The sequence below is a fragment of the Mustela erminea genome, chromosome 6, assembly GCF_009829155.1.
Source record: "Mustela erminea isolate mMusErm1 chromosome 6, mMusErm1.Pri, whole genome shotgun sequence".
Taxonomy (NCBI): domain Eukaryota; kingdom Metazoa; phylum Chordata; class Mammalia; order Carnivora; family Mustelidae; genus Mustela; species Mustela erminea.
In genome coordinates this window covers 76,482,788-76,500,611 of record NC_045619.1, presented here as the reverse complement: position 1 = coordinate 76,500,611, position 17,824 = coordinate 76,482,788, and the positions used below count along the sequence as shown (strand labels likewise).

At 36.6% G+C, this 17,824-nt stretch overlaps 1 protein-coding gene across 3 annotated transcripts in view; it reads right to left on the bottom strand.

Moving 5' to 3' along the window:
• LRRK2 (leucine rich repeat kinase 2) overlaps nt 1-17,824 on the bottom strand; it is a 139,532-nt gene that overhangs the window by 121,449 nt on the left and 259 nt on the right. For all 3 annotated transcript variants that reach the window (XM_032347771.1, XM_032347772.1, XM_032347773.1), the window contains exons 2-7: nt 17,489-17,574; nt 12,832-12,941; nt 10,184-10,272; nt 7,525-7,659; nt 5,043-5,177; nt 1,371-1,502 (exon numbers count right to left, since the gene is read on the bottom strand). In XM_032347771.1, coding sequence (XP_032203662.1) covers nt 1,371-1,502; nt 5,043-5,177; nt 7,525-7,659; nt 10,184-10,272; nt 12,832-12,941; nt 17,489-17,574 — 687 coding nt within the window. The remainder of the gene's footprint in view (nt 1-1,370; nt 1,503-5,042; nt 5,178-7,524; nt 7,660-10,183; nt 10,273-12,831; nt 12,942-17,488; nt 17,575-17,824) is intronic.

The window sequence follows — 17,824 nt, the reverse complement described above, 5'->3', positions numbered from 1 at the left end:
TCCCCCAGCTTTGTGTGCATGCTATACTCCTATTTAGCTGTAAGTGTAATTAAATGTAATGTAATGTAATTAAATGTAAATAAATTAAGTGTAAGTGTAATTAAATGATCCTTGAGACACAAAGCCAGGATTGGAAAAGATCCTATATTATGAAAAGCCTAAAGCCCACACTAAATAGTAATCAATGGCTTCAAAATCAAAAGGCAGTTTAATTAGGTATAGCTCTTCTTTATCGACAACTTTGTATGTTCTTGCCTCTCTCACATTCACCACTAAACAGACATACTCCCCGCCCTTAATGATCTCTAGTCTTGGAAAGTTATTTCAAAAGATTCTCTTCTACTTTTACCAATTTATCTAAACTTGGATTGTCCCTTCACCTTCTTTTCCCCTACCATGCCACTGCCAACAACTGCTCTACTGTTGACCAACTGTGTGATTCTGGGCAAATACCAGTGATATTGACCTTCTCATACTTTCAAACAATTTATATGAAATTTCACAGAGAATGCAGCACCTAGGTGGCTCAGTTGTTAAGCGTCTGCCCTGGCTTCAGGTCATGATCCCAGGGTCCTGTGATCCAACCCCATATTGGGCTTTCTGCTCAGTGGGAAGCCTGCTTCTCCCTCTCCCACTCCCCCTGCTTGTGTTCTCTCTATCATTGTGTTTCTCTCTATCAACTAAATAAAGTCTTTAAAAATATATTTTAAAAAAAGAAAATACACAGCAAATTATATAAGGCCTTCAAATGCATTAAACCCATAATTAGGTTACATAATTTGACAAAATGCTAAATACTTATTCATTGGCTTGGGGTTTTTATTTTAATTAGGAAGAGAAAAAAGCTTCTTCTGAAACAGTGAAAAGGCAATAAATTCTCTAGTCACTATATAGGTCATATAAAATGTATTAAGACATAAATGAGGAAAAAAAGAAAAGCACCCTTATCTGAAGATCAAGTTAATGGATTTTTAATACTGGATCACATTAACTCTAAAGAGAAAGCAGGGAAAAGATGTAGCCCAGAGTAGCTTTATCAGCAACGGTAATGACTTATTGGTTGGGGAATTCTTCTGCTTTGCGCTACATTTTTTGTACATGTCAGGCTTATTCTTTTGTGTATATCAACTATTGATACAGTTATACTTTACATATACCATTAACAATAAGATAAGACTTCTCTTACATTACGTACATCAATTTTTGCCACTGCTTTTAAAATTCTAAGCATAGCAGAACAGTTTGCTATTTTACAATATTTCCATCCAGTGTATGTCAATATGCTACTTACCAACATACAATATACATATGCTATGTATACTTAAATCATATGGACCATGGTAATAAATCAACCAAGAATTATAACTCACCTAATGTAAGTCTATGGAGCAAGCAACAACTCACTTCTTGAATATTTTCATTGACAGGGAATGTTTTCATGGCTTCTACCACAATATTATAACACCTGACATTGCCACTCATGAGGACTTCAACATTATTGCCTAAATTTAAAGAAATAATAATTATCCAAAGGTAGTAATTTCCCATCTGAAAGAGACATACAAAAACCTCTTGTACATTTTGTAAATAAATGTCAGCGTAAAGGCTGTACTTCCATGTACTTTAAGTATCATGTTCTGTCAAATAGCTGTAAAAACCACTATGCTCATTCTCATATAATAGGATTTAGGACTCTTCTCTAGCATAAAGGGAAAATTGCTTTATTTCTGTTGCTCGATTTAAAAACAAAGGGATAACTGAGAGTGCGTTTATGTAAGTCTAAAAATGTAATGTCTTGGCCGTAAGTTTTCAAATAAGTGAATTTGGAGCCTATTCCTTAATGAGGCACTACTCCATTGGATAATGCATTGCTCCTTTTACTGACCCAACAAAAAGAAAATCAAAATCGTGTCACATAACAGAACAGCTGAAATCAACTATGACTTATTTCCTGCCCTTTCCTAAAGCACAGCAGAAGAGCAGCCAGCATCCTGGGCTGCAAAACCAAGCTTCCTGAAGGCTGAGGTAGATGGGGAGAAGCATGGAGGAGGCTGGGAACACGAGACTAAGGCAGTTGGTCAACAGAAAGACTGAGCGTATGGGCCCATGTGAAAAACTAATTTACATTTCTAAATGAAATGTGGATTATTAAAACAAACAAAAGAAAGTGTTTACAAAACATTTTTCTATCTTTTTTGGCATAACCAAACTAACTAGCAGTCTTTCCAAAATGTATTTTTAATGTTTAAGTTGTATTTTAAAGAGCACTGAGCATAGGAAAATGTGTTAAAATGAAAGGAAACAGCCTCTGAAAATAATTGTCTGCTTTCACACAGAATAGCAGACATGAGTTGCCCTAAGACTCAAAATCCAAAATCATTCAATTAGACTCAGTGTTTAAAACATTTCATTTTTCTTATTTTCAGTTGCTACTTTCTTTGACCTTTGCATTCTGAATCAACACATTTTTCACTGCAGTTATGTCAGATGTGGGTGGAAAACAGTGAATTTCAAAGCCCAAAACAAATAAATAAATGTATAAATATAGCTGAGGAAAAATAAAATGAAAAATATATTCAGTTTGTTGACAGTGGATGACTCGGAAATTTTAAAGTATGTCCATTCTCTGTAACAGTGCATCCCCATCTGCTTTCAAATGTTCAATTTCCCATGGATAAGAAAATGATGGATTTCATAACTATCACGAAGAAAGAGCATCCTTTCACAATAGGATTGAGTTTTTACTGAAGACTCACATCAGACTTCCATGTCTGAAACCATGTTGCATATTATACTTACTACACTATAGTACAAAGGTAGGAGGTACAAATTACATAACACTGTTGATATCTTTACACTCACTACATACTAGGTACTATTCTGCATTTTTCAAATTATTTAACCATTTAATCCTCACAACTTCACGTGTGAGAAGATGAAAACATCACAAAATAAATGCGTGTGTATATCCTGTACGAACTCACATAGGTAATCCATGAAATGTGAAATGCTCATGTACACTTATAAAACAAAAGTAGTAAATTCAGAAGCATGATTTTGTCACTGGTAATATACACAGCAAATTAATTCCTTCTTATCTGTACTTTTTTTTGTGATAAAGGTGCCTAGATTTCAAGCATCAAGAAAATGCTAAACAAGAATCAGTATAAGGTTCAAACTTCATCCTGTGGTTTTTTCAAGCCCTTCAAGATCTGCTTATTTCCAGTCTCATCCACTGACTGTCATCAAGCCCTGACCCCCACCTGCCCTAAATAACACACAAGCAGACGCTCGGGGCTGGACATATGCACGTGTACACACATGCATGCGCGCACACACTCTTGTTTATTAAACTACTTTTATCTTCTTTTTTCATTATTATTTCTCTTAATTTAAATTCAATTAATTAGCCTGTTAAGTGTAATATTAGTTTCTGAGGTAGAGTTCAGTGATTCATCAGTTGTATGTAACACCCAGTGTTCATTACATCATGGGCATTCCTTAATATCCATCACCCAGTTACACCATCCCTTCACCCTCTTCCCCTCCAGCAACTTTCAGTTTGTTTCCATGATTAAGAGTCTCTTATGATTTGTCTCCCTCTCAGATTTTGTCTTGTTTTATTTTTCCCTCCCTTCCCCATGATCCTCTGTTTTGTTTCTTAAATTCCACATATGAGTGAGATCATAATGATGATTGTCTTTCTCTGACTGTCTTATTACACTTAGTGTGATTCCCTCTAGTTCCCTCCATATTATTGCAAATGGCAAGATTTCTTTGTGTGGGGGGGGGGGTAAGTAGTATTCCACTGTGTGTGTGTGTGTGTATACCACATCTTCTTTTTTTTTAAGATTTTATTCATTCATCTGACACAGAGAGATAGTGAGAGAAGGAATATAAGCAGGGGCTGTGAGAGAGGGAGAAGCAGACTCCCTGTCGAGCAGGGAGCCCCATGTGGGACTCGATCCCAGGACCCCAGGACCATCACCTGAGACGAAGGCAGATGCTCAGCCACTGACCCACCCAGGCACCCAATATACCACATCTTCTTTATCCATTCATCTGTCAATGGACATCTTTGTTGGGCTATTGTGGACATTGCTGTTACAAACATTGGGAGGCACATGTCCCTTCAGACCACCACATTTTTATCTTTGCGGTAAATACCCAGCAGGGCAATTACTGTCATGTAGGGTAGCTCTATTTCTAACTTTTTGAGGAACCTCCATACTGTCTTCCAGAATGGCTGCACCAGTTTGCATTCCCACTAACAGTATAAGAGGGTTCCCCTTTCTCTGCATCCTTGCCAACATCCATTGTTCCCTGTCTTGTTAATTTTAGCCACCTGACAAGGGTAAGGTGGTATCTCATTGTGGTTTTTATATGAATGTCCCTGATGCCAAGGAATGTGGAACATTTTTTCATGGGTCTGTTGGCCATTTGTAGGTCTTCTTTGGAGAAATGTCTGTTCGTGACTTTTGCTCATTTCTTGACTGGATTATTATTTGGATATTGAGTTTGATAAATTCTTCATAGATTTCGGATACTAGCTATTTTTATCTTCTCGAAGGCACTATGCTCTCTCTTGCTCCAGGATCTTGACACATAACAATGTTCACTGCCTGGGACGTTCTGCAAGCACTTCACCCCAGACATCCCTACACATGAAGCGCTCATCATTGAAGTCTCTTCTAAGAGACATTGCCTCCCTTCTTGTTTTTCTCATAACCCCAGGTACTTCTGCCAATACTTGCCTTATAATACATTGTAGTCACCTATATTGTCCATATCTGGTATAGTATCATGGGCTCTGAGAAGGCAAGAAACATGTCTATATATTCCATTACTGTTTCCCAGCACCAAGTCCTGAGCCAGCTGCAGTACAGTATCAATCAATCAATCCATAAATAAATAAATAAATAAATGGGATTCCCATCTGCAAGTTTCTACATAATAAAAAATATTTTTAAAATGTACTCAGAAAGGAGATATATTGTAATTTTTCATATACAAAAAAGAAATCATGCACATGGGGTACTTACAAGGAATTGCTAGGGAATGTAAACAGTGCAGGACGTGAAGCACAATTTCCTCTTCATCTTTAAAATTTTTTAATGCATTGAGCAAGATCATATAATCTTTATTCTCAACAAATTCGGTCAGCTGCTCCTCGGAAACTAGAAGGATGAAAGACAAAATACTGAAAAGGCTTAAAGATGATATAAAAATTTAATTACTTAAAAACATAATATTCATGTTAATTGTATGAGACACAGTAAATACAACAGACAGAATTAAAGATGCATATTTCAGCAAAACTCTTCCTAAGGATTTTATAATGGGGGGAAAAGCTACTGAGATTAAAAGAATTTCTTTTTAATCTATATTAGTTTAGTGTTTTAAAAAATGTAAAAGTGTTAGTGACCAAACAATCCTCAGAAAAATAAAGTATTTATAATTTCCTTTGGGAAACTGACCAATGACTAATAAAGATACCCTTCTGCAAGTGAATAGATCACAATGCTTAAAAAGGAGTGGTTAATGGTACACTGTTGAAAGGCAGCTCAGTTCAAAAGGGGTGAACTTGAGCAAAGGACAAGTAATTGGACTTTGAAGTACTCTCTCTCAATAGCCTTGATTTCATCAGAAGTTACTATAAATTTTCATAATTAAAGTCTTTGTAATCAAGCCAATGAGTTCCATTTGGAGTCATTTTATTGGGTGGGTAGCTCAAAAACATGTATACAAATCTGGTCTTTCTAACCTGAGAATGGCACAGACAAAAATGCTGGAAAACATAATCAGCATTACTTTTTTGTTTTTCAACTTGATATCAATGATATGATATAAAATGACGTGAAATTGGTTAGGTTCTTCTAGTAAGTGAGGAGTATCATGGAACTTTCTCGTTTTATTGAGCAGTTTCCACAGTATACTTTCAAATTTTGAAAATTCACTCTACAGGTGCCAGTAAGTCCCAGGGAACTTGATAGTCCTAGAAAACTCAGAAATTTTTTCTACTCTATTTATAATCAAAATGCTGTCAGTACTGATACTATTTCTATTGAATAAGAGCTCCGTTTTAACATTCCCTGGTCCTTCTCCATATGTCTTGGATGGGTCCCATCTGGTCAGAGAGCCTTTCTTCCATGAATAAGAATGTGCCCTTAAACTGCAACACAGAAGATGACAGACCTGTGAGACCATGGAACCTCAAACTCAATTCTGCCAAGTTCTTATGATAAGCTTAGTTAGTTGCAAGACAAAACATTTATAGAAGATATCCCGAAAGACGTGCTGTTCCTTGAGTCTCCACTCACAGTAAACCCTCTTCTCTGCCAAGCCTGATCATCAGAGAGCTGGGATCCAGGCCCATGCTGTTCCGACACTTGATAGAGTCTCTCTCATTGAATACACTTTGTACTCCTTATAAAACGTGTGTACTCTATCATCTCATCCAGGGAAGCCCGAAAAGAGTTATTTTCCCAGGTCTCCCACGACCCTGATCACTCCTCCTGATAAATGGGTTTATTTTTATCTCAAGTAACTTTGTAACAGGCGACATTTAACTCTTCTTGGCCTTATAGGAACCAGAGAAACAGATTTCTGGCCCATGCCTTGACAACTATACAGGACCTGAAGTAACTAGTAAATTATTTTACATTATTTTTACATTACTTTCCCTTCACGCAGTTCCTCGTCCACTTCTTTCTCTAGTGTATTGTAAGTAGCTGTAAGCTGTTTAAAGTATTTTTGAAATGAGGCAAGAATTAAATAGTAGATGTTGATCTGTTCAATTCCTGGAGCTGCCAGAAACTCGGGCGGCAAACTGACATAGACATAGAGCCCACGTAAGTTATTCTTATCCTAAACCTCCAGCACTACTGGTTCTCATAATGATGCAGAAAGAGCTCTCAGAAAATGATGCTAAATTGACTGCAGTGGTGGGGACTAGCTCTGTGCCCACAGGGCAGGTTGCTTGTGTCACTTCTCTGAGCTATTCCCTCATCAAGCCAATGGTAGGACTAACAGTTCCAACCAACTCCAAAATTACATGATAATCTCTGTTATCCATCTTAGTCCCATGAGATAAAATACATATTTGTCTTTTTCCTAAGGGACACTCTGCAAACCTCCTGGTTCTCTATACAGAGCCTTTAGCAATTTCTAAAATCCCTGGAGATGACTCAACATCATAAATCCAAATTTAATCTATGCTTTGACTTCACAGTTTTATTTTTTCTTTCTTAACACCTACACATCCGGTTTGCAAAGTGAACCTTAAGTCTTGTTAAGCAATGGAAGAAAGTCTACTACAATTGCATAATTTGTAACCCATGAATGAAATTCATTCCACAAAACAAGCAATATTTCTGAATTAACCCCATTATTTATCCTTGACTGACAGCCCCCACTTCTTCATAAATAGTAAAATTTTAGATATCTTATTATCATAATTATATTCCACTTTTCCCTTGCTTCTTATATAAATATGAAAATCGAGAATATGACATTTTTAAATACCTCTTTCAAACAGCACATGTAAAGCTTTGCATCCAAGTTTCTGGACTTCATCATTGGCTGAAAATGTGCGCATGGCATCAAAAATTAACAAGAAAATATCACTTTCTTCGTCCAATATCAGCAAAGTGATTTTACCTGTTTTGAAAAGAATAATATGCCCCAGATAAACAGCTGTTTTAACATTTAGTGTGTTGATTTTTACATGAGGACTATGAATGGTTTATGGACTCTTCTTTTTGATAAACCACTTAATTACCCCAGAGAGACCTATCAACTTCTGTGATCTTTCTAAGTGAAATTAATTCCCAGTACACTTTACTATAAGTCTATATTCCTAATCAACACCTGTAGCCAAGGCCCTTTGCTCTCAACTCCTGAAACATATTACTATCTGCTTCTTAGACAACACTACCTGCATATTCCATGGGCACCCCATAGCTAGCCTTCTTCTGTTCCCTGTCAACCAGCCAACTCTTGGTTTTGGCTCAGGTCATGATCTTGAGTCATGGGATCAAGCCCCGCCCCTGGCTCTGCACTCAGCACAGATTCTGCTTTGGATTCTCTGTCTCCCACCAGCTCACACTCTCTCTCTCTCAAATAAATAAGTAAAATATTTAAAAAATAAAAAAATTAATTGAAATTATTTCTCACATTATTATTTTTTTGAAGATCTTTTATTTGAAAGAAAAAGCATTCATGCATAGTGGGGGGAGGGAGGGAGGCTAAGAATCTTCAAGGAAACTCCTCACTGAGAGTGGAGTCTGAGGCAGGGCTGATTCCCACAACCCATGAGTCTGTGACCTGAGTGCAAATCAAGAGTCCCGCGCTTAACCATCTGAGACATCCATGCACCCCTCTCACACTAATTTTTATTTCTTTCCCTGTGCTGTCCAATTCAGGAGCCACTAAGCACATGTGGCTTTTTAAACTTAAATTTAAATTAGTTTAAATTAAATAAAATTAAAATTTAGTTTCCCTCATTTCAAATGTTCAATAGCCATATATGGCTACTTGCCATGACACTGAAAGGTGCAACATTTTCTTCATTGCAAAAAGTTATATTGGACTGTGCCCTTCTATGTTATAAAAATTTTGCCTCATCTGCCTTAGAGTTCTCCAGAGGCCAGCACAACAGTAAATGCCCAATAACTATTAAATCCATTAATTAACAAGCCAAACAATGAAAACAACCTACAAGTTAACGTTTAATGAGTATCTGAGATGAACTTCAAACACATTAAAAACCTCCCTAACAGTGCAAAATTCTCAATGTTGGCTGAAAGATATTAAATTAACCAGTCTCTTCAAGACATATTTCCTAATTTCCTAATTTCCTCCAATCAAATTTCCCAATTGTCTGCACATTGCTGATTTCAATATATTATAGTGTTGGGAGATTTTTCCAATTCATAAACTTTCAGTTTCCTGGAAAACCACTCCCTATCATTGTGATTAGCTCTCCTGTGAGCAGCCTTTCTTCTCAGAACTTACATAATAGCAAGTGTCCATCCCAGCAATGATCATAACTGTTGCACCATACCAAGACTTTTTGTTTTCAGGTCAATAATCCTCCAAGCAGAAGTGTCCTCAAGGAAAGAACCTGATATGTGGACTCAGACCCTCGTTCTACTACTTACAGGCGGAGGCAACTTCTTCGTGCTTCCACGTCCCTCACTAGAAAACTGTGATCAAATACCCATCTCAAGAGATGCTTTGCAGATTACATTTTTAAAAGCATATGAAGTATTTTACAAGTGAAGCAAGTATTCAAGAAACAATGCTATGTATTTTTAAAATAGTACTATTATGTCATACCCCAGAACATACAGAAAACATATCAAGAGATATAATGCAGAAAGAGATAATAATGACGAGGACCTGTATGGCCAACAAGCAAATGGGAATATGACGCGTGGGACCAGATTTTGGGAGCAAAGTTGGGAAGAGAAATCAGGATTGGTAATTATATATAAAGGTGATGCTTAAGGCCAAGATATTGGGTGGCATTTTTTTTTTAAGATTTTATTTTTTATTTATTTGACAGAGATCACAAGTAGGCAGAGAGGCAGGCAGAGAGAGAGGGGGAAGCAGACTCCCTGCTGAGCAGAGAGCCCAATGTGGAGCTCAATCCCAGGACCCTGAGATCATGACCTGAGCCGAAGGCAGCGGCTTAACCCACTGAGCCATTGGGTGACATTTTTGAGGGAAAAAGAATAAAGAAAAGAGATAAGGAGAGGGGCCCCTGGGTGACTCAGCTGGTTAAGCGTCTGACTCTTACTTTCAGTTCAGGTCACCATCTCAGGGTCATGAGATCAAGCCCTGCATCAGGCTCTGTACTCAGCATGAAGTCTGCTTGTTCCCCTCCCTTCGCTCCTCCCTCCTCTCCTTCTGCTCCTCCCCCTACTCACTCAGGCTCAGGCTCTCAGACTTTCTCTCTCTCTCTCTCCTTCGCCCCCTGTCCCTTCCTCAAATGGATAAATAAAATATTTAAAAAAAAAAAAAAGAGGAAAAACAAAAACAAAGAATTTTGGAAATCACTGATATTTAAGTCACATTATATTCTTATATTTTAAAAAGACATTAAAACACATTTGATCAGTGGTTTAAAATACTTTTTAAATTTGCGTCAATATTAAAAATATGCATATGCATGTATTACCTGAAGTTAGAAGGAGATCTAAGGCCTTCAACCCAACGGTTAATAAGTTTACGTTGGCATTATGAACTGTTAGCATTTTAAGAATCAGTCTGTAATTAAAAAAAGAAATCAAGGTAAGAGGGAATTATCATACCTAAATGTTTGCTTTTTTTAGGTATTGTGCTTCACTCGCCTATATTTTTATTCAACTCATTGTATTTCATTCTCTAAACTGAAGCTTTTGTGCATTTTTCTTCCATTAAAACTGAGCCAAACTTACAACAATTAAGAGGGAAATATTATGTCTCAGTTAAAAAGTTAAAACTTTTTCCTCTGAATATTCAAATTCAATTAATTACTTTCACCCAACTCCATATCTAAACTATCACGAGGAATTATATACATCAAGAGATCAAGCCCATTTTTATATCTGATATAAACTTGTGAATTATGTTATGCATGTTGATATATTAAAATATAGAGAGATGCAATAAAAATGTTAGCTTGTACATATAAATTAAGAACCCATATGAATATTTAAATTATTGATTTTTACTCTTTTTGAAAGAGAAATTGACAATATTTTATCATAGTGAAGCTAGTACATCACAATATTCAGTTAGTACTAATTCATTTAATTTCTCTCTGAGTTAACCGAATCTAAAATATACCATCTTTAGTCTATTTCTACCTAGTGATGGTTAGCTTTACATCACTTGAAGAAGACAGAACCTGGAGACATCCACAGATTCCCTAGAAACATGGCCTCCATTGGCAAGGTGAGGAACTGAGAGGCCCTGTCCTTCTGGTCTGTCAATTCTCTTCCAATCCACGTTGCCCTACCTGTCCCTGCATCATACCCACTATTCCTGACTTCATCTCCACATGAGATTTCTTCTTTAGCACTATAAACCTTTGGTGGGAAAAAGTCCTTGAATACAGGGCGATTATGTTTTTCAATAACGTTTTCTGGGAATGATCTAATATACTCCACGACAGAAAGCAGTGTGTTGTCTATCTTGCTCACACCACTTCAGGCCTAAAGTAGGAGTATAATAAATATTTGATGAACAGGGTGAATGAATGAATGAATGAGCAAACGAGCGAATGCATGGCTGAATGAATGAATGAGTGCATGAGACTTCCTACAGAAATGTTTACATAATTTAATTTGAATAGTGGGTTTCTACTAGGATATGACTATATATAACTCCCTAAGTTTACAGATTGCTAACCTTTGGGGACTTTGGAAATCCTCAGCCAAACCAAGGGACACACAACATTTCGATTCCTATTTACAGTTATATTTCATATCATTCCTCCTTAAACGCTGCATTTAATGCAGCATTTAGAAGTGACTCATAGAGTTTCAGAAATTGTTTGGAGACGACAACATACATTAACTGTAAATATGCTCTTTTCAAAACACTCTTTAAGTCATGGAAACTGAAGAACAGCAACATATTAAACGTCAAAGATGGAAAAACAAGCACAGATATGCTCACCTATGAACAAACAATTTAAATTTGTTTAAATTGCAATTATGGTGACACTAATAAACAATACAAAGATGTAAAATTTAATTTTGTCCAAAATATGTTTTCCTACAAGCTATATGTCATTGGAAGCAATAGGTATTCATTTTTCTGGGGTAAAGAAAAGTCACAGTAGGTATAAATAACACCTAAAATTAATAAGAACGGGTAAATTTTAAATGTTAAGGGAAAAAGTTATAAAAAAATGATTTTCCTGGAAACACATTTTTCTTCAGAAAACTTTTTTCTTAACTAATTATGGCTAAAGAAGTGGTCTCATCTATAAAGTCATTATGTTGCAAATTACAGTAACATAGCTGGGAAAACAGCTATCAAGATTCGACTGCAGATGTGCTGAAAGGTAATTTCCCCTTTTTTCTTCATTTTGAAAGCTGTGGTTTAAGCTCATAAATATATATGTGTGAATATCTATATAAATGTACTTTTTTTTCAATGTTCCAAGATTCATTGTTTATGCACCACACTCAGTGCTCCACGCAATATGTGCCCTCCTTAATACCCACCATCAGGCTCACCCAACCCCCACCCCCCTCCAAAACCCTGAGTTTGTTTCTCAGAGTCCACAGTCTCTCATGGTTGGTCTCCCCCTCCGATTTCCCCCAACTCACTTCTCTCCTTCTCCCAGTGTCCTCTATGGTTATTCCTTATGTACTTTTAAAGACGGTAAAGCATAAACTTCTAAATTATGACTTACAGAACTAAATTTTAGACTTACAGTCTAAATTTTAGTGTCCATATATTTTTAAGAACTATTAGTTTGTATCAGTTATACTATTAAAAAGTAAAAAAACTTTTGTTGGTTTGAATTCATAAGTAGTCATCAAAAATCTACAACCTAACCAACTGTATGACTGATTATATTATTAAAATAATAATAGCACCTGACATTCTACCTCAAATGTCAGTTTTCTAACGCAAATAGATAATATACTACTGAACTGAAAGAAAACTCTCTATAAATGTAAGTCACTGACTTGAGAAAAAATATCTGTATTTTAGAGAATTTTACCAGATTTGCTTGGATTACAAATACATGATATATCAAAGGCGGGGTTGTCATATGTATGGATAAACACTTAATGAAGTTTGTTTTTACATATCTATCATACTTACTGGTGAACCCCAAGTACTTCCCAATCATGTCCAATATCCTGAGGTCCCATTAAGCTTTGCATTGTATTTGGACAGATTTCTATCAATTTGCAAAGAAGTGACCAGCCCACCTGAAAGCAAGAAAGGCAAATATTCACATTTTTAAACATGCTAAACGAACATATTCAGTCTCTTCATTCTTACTGGAACAGGTGACTACCTATTTTTAAATAATTATTTTAAAACAAAATGACATCCTAAAATGCCTACTGAGGAAAGCAAGTCATATGTCTAAAATACATCTTTCTCCAAAAATCATACCAAAAGGGCATACAAAAAATATTAGCACATCCCTGAATGATGAATTTAACAGATGTGCCTATTATCTAAATAAAAAGAAATTAAATAAAATGAAACACAAAAAATAGATTGAGGACACACCAAGATTATGAAGTACAAGATTTTTAAATCACATCTACCTGACAGAATCTCTTCTAAATACTTAAGATTTTAATTGTAGGGAAGGAAATGAAGTGGTTAGGAACAGAGGTTAAAAAAGACTTTTTTAATTAAAAAAAAGAAAAGGAAAGGAATGGAGGGTTAGCAACAGTTGGAAATTTTCATTGTGAAGTAAAGACCGCTCCACAGGTAGGGTAGCTAGAATGACTGGGAGAGAAAAGGAACAGTCTGACCATTGTGACGTCTGGTACAGGAAAAAGAGAAAGACACTATAAGAAAGGGAGGGGGTAGAATTTCTCAATGGGTCCCACTAGGTTTCTTTAGAACATCCAAATATGAGTTGATAAGATGTGGACACCAAAAATATCCCTAGACTTTTTCCCACTTCCAAATGAAATATGATCTCACAGATGCCTTGTATTACAACTTTTTTCAGTCTGTTTATACATGATGCCATCTTGAACAAGTTGCTCTTCTGAAAAAAAATGCGATTTTTAAAAATACAACTTTTTTTAAAATATGGCATTTGCATTTCAAACAAGAGATTAAATTCAACTCACTCTTCCTGTTTATATTCCTCTCTAAATTTAAGGAATCTTCCATTCTTTCTATTGTATTACAGAACTAGATTTGATATAATCAGGAATAAAAGAAAACCCAAAGAAAATAAAAAAATGTATAAATATGTATCATCTAGAGATGAATGAAAACGTGTCTAAGTAGGATATGTGATAAACACCGATATATGAAGCCTGACAGCAGCATTCACTGTCAGAATTACCCAGAGAAGGATAAATACAGAAAAGGTAGGACTTGAGCCAGATTTCAAAGGAATGAGAAACGTGGTAATTCAAAATACGGAAATGGAAGCCTCGGGAACTAAGCTGTGAGGAGAGCAAGGTGCCCGGTGCTGAGGACAGTACTGCAGGGCAAGGCTTTTGCTAGACAAGACCTGACGCCGAAGTGGAGCCCAATGATACAAAGCCGAATGACGAGGTGAGCATTTCTGTGCAGCCAGTAAGGAATAATGACACAAGTTTGTTGTTTCCAAGAACAAAGAAAGGCTTCTTTACAAGATGAAAATAATTACACAAGATCTCTTTACAATACGATTTCTGAATCTTTTCTGGATTAAGCCTGAATTGTTTTACTCTGTCATTACATCCTTTTACATAATTTCAAACTGCCTGAAAAGGCAGCAATTTCTGACAGCTATTTTTACCTATATTTAAGTAGGACATCCTCCTCCACGTAAGCCGAACAGACACTGACAATCCAGCTGTCATAGAAACCAGCTATTTTCGTGCTTTCATAAAATACATCGAGACTTCCCCCCCCCCAAGTATTTAAGAAAATAACATTTGGAACAGCTTCCGGTGGGAAATAAATCACAAGTCACAGAGGATGCTCTACGCATTTCTGTACCTGCATGACTGACTCAAGGAGAAAACCTGTTGTGTTTTGGTTGGTGAAGAAGCAGCACCGGTAATTGCTTTGCAAAAGGGCTGAGGTAACTGAGCCTCTATGATTAAACAGAATCACTGGCAGCAGAGCAGAGGGAACAACTGATCCATTAATCTACTCAATTAAAAGCTTATCTTTCAGGGAGAAAGTTCCTCTCCCGCCCAGTTATAATACAATTAAATTGGCAGTTTCACGTTATTAGAATTATTCTGGAGATTCAAGCATCTAATTAATGCACAATGGCAAAGAGGCTAGGAGTTAAAGAAAAATTCAGTCACTTTCAGTTATTTCGTTCTCTTACTTCAAAGGTTGAAACTTGTGGATAGAGGTAAGTCATGTAAAATGAGAAGCAGAGAGAAATGATGGGCTGACTGGCAGAAAAAGGAAACTCCAAGACAGCGAGTCTAACTACCAGTTCTCAAAAGACTGTCATTTATTACAGAGCATTAGTAAAATGTTAAAAGACCCTGAAAAATACAAACTGGGAGTCTGAAATAAGATGTGAAATGAACTCTGGAAAGAAACCTTAATATTTACTTTTGAATTTACCTTACCCTCTTAAATTCATCATTTGGAAGTTTTAATTCAGCACTTCTAACTAACTCAAAATATAAAGCATTAAAGGACATGTATAGTAGTTACACCACAAATATAAAGAAATCTGAAGAAAAAAACACACTTTCTTTAAGGGGAGCATTAAAATATCAGTCAAGAGAACCCCTTTCTACATCCCTTTGATAAGACCAGTGATAATGAAAATTGATAACGTAGTTGTAGCTAGGATGGCCACAGGATTTGTAACAAACCACTGTACTGCTTTCTTGCACAAACAGCTTGTGGATTCAGAATGAGTGATGGAAAGAGATTTTTGAAAACATGAAACTTGTACATGAAAACTTGAGTCCTGGCTCTGTCATGAGCTCTATGGTCCTAAATGAGCTACTCGACTCTAAGGTTAAAAGTGTCCAGAGAGATTTCTGAGAAGGCAGTGAGGTTCCAGTGAGAATCCAATGATGTAATACACACAATACCTTTTGCAGACAATACATGTATGATGCTAAAACGAATAATTCTGTTCTATTAAATAACCAAATCAAAAGACAATTCTTTTTTTTTTTTTTTTTTGGCATACTTTGTCTCTGGTACATGCTGGGCCAAGATACTAAGTGACATTCATAGCTACTCCAGACAAACATGTCTAGGCTTGGACAGCTTCTAAAACAAAGAATGAAGTGGTGGGTCTGTTCCAGCCTCCCCTGGGTTCTCAAGTTCAGCACAACCTCCTCTGGACCCTACACACCCAAGCCTTCCAAGGATCCTGGGGATACTGAGTGGCACCCAACAGGGGAATTCCCCAACAGGGGAAGCAAGGAATCCAAGGAACAGAGGCTGCCAGACAAGGCACTTCCGAACACCAAAGCAGAAGCAAGGAAGAAGGGATGATGGAGGGGGAGAGCAGCAAACACAATAGGCCAGCTCTCAAACGTGACTCATAATTCATGGGCAAAATTCAGACTCTGGATGCTAAAAGGAACAGTGCCTCTATCATGCCTCTCGTCTTTTCATGATTTTGTTTGCTAACTCCCTGAAAATCAATAGTCAGATGGGAAATATTTCAGTGTAAGAAAAATTTAAATAACCATTTATCCCAGATATAAATGTTCTCATATAAAAGAAACTAGGTATATGGTTCACCCAGACTAGACATAGCTGGATACAGAGATGAACATAAAGATGAAGGTAGCTAGACACAGATTCAGAGATCCAGATAATTCTTTCTTCTGTGGAGCTCTCCAGTAAGCATTAAGAAACACTGGCTTTCTGCCTACACCTTGAGAGAATTCAAAGTTCAATTCTCTTTCCTTTCAGCACCCAACATGCAAATGACTGATTTCAGTTCTCTAAACCTCAGAAGCTACAAAGGAAGTTAATATGTTAGGCAGTAATTTGTTTTGACTGTAAATCATTCTTAACTATCACCTTAGGACTCTTTTTTTTTTTTTTAAGATTTTATTTATTTATTTGACAGAGAGAGATCACAAGTTAGGACTCTTTTTTTAAATGTATTTAAGGTATTTGACAAATGTCTGTGTTTCCTATGATATAGGTTCTAAGTTTCACTTTTATATTCAGTTCATATGAAAAGAGTTGAAAAATACAAATATAAACTTATAGGAGAATAGTAAAACACCACTTTCTTTAGATAATACAAGGTGTACTACAGCTAAAGGCCAGAAATCTGTTTTCAAGTTAAAAAAGAAGAAAGAAATCTTAAACCTATGAGAATTTGCCAGTTACTTCATTTTATTAATTTAATTATTATTAATTTTTATTACTATTAATTATTCTCCTTTCCCAAACTATTCACAATGGTGTCATCTCTAGAACATGCTGTACATTGGTAAGATTCTTAGAATAATTTGGTTAAATGCTGATGCTGATGAGCTCATCTAGCCAGTAAGAGAATTAAATCCCAACCCATGATTATTTACCGCCCACCACCAATCATATCTTGTAGGCGCGTTGTACAAATTTACTCCTACAAAACAATTAAGGAGCACTTAGTGGGCTCTTTTACATCATTAACATTTGATAATGATTTGACAACGCTTCCTTCTTAAAATCACAGTCTGTGATTTGTGAGGCGGAAACTCAGAAGCAACCCAGAACTTCTGGGTATATATATAGAACTGACAGAAAAACATCCATTTCCAAAGAGAAAGGGGAATGGGCGACATGAAAACAACTCCTTTACCTGCTGCACACTAGCGACTCTCATATACAAGTCCAAGACGATCAACACAGGCACGTGGACTTTTTTGCCTTGAAATAACTTGGAGGCTGGAAAAGAAGGGGGTGAGGGAAAAGAAGCAAAGTCATGATTCACGCACCCCTTCTGGGTCTGAAACAGGGGGGAGGAAGCAAAAGAAGTGAGCGCAAGACCTTCCTAAACTTCTCCGCTCCTTTCTGCCCTAAGGAGTGGAGAGTCTGCGGCTTTCTCAGGAGTCCAGGTTGGTGCAACTCCCAAGTGCGAGGGAGAAAGTTTGCAAAAGAGGCAGGGGTGGGGGCGGGGAGTAGTTTCCTTGCGGAT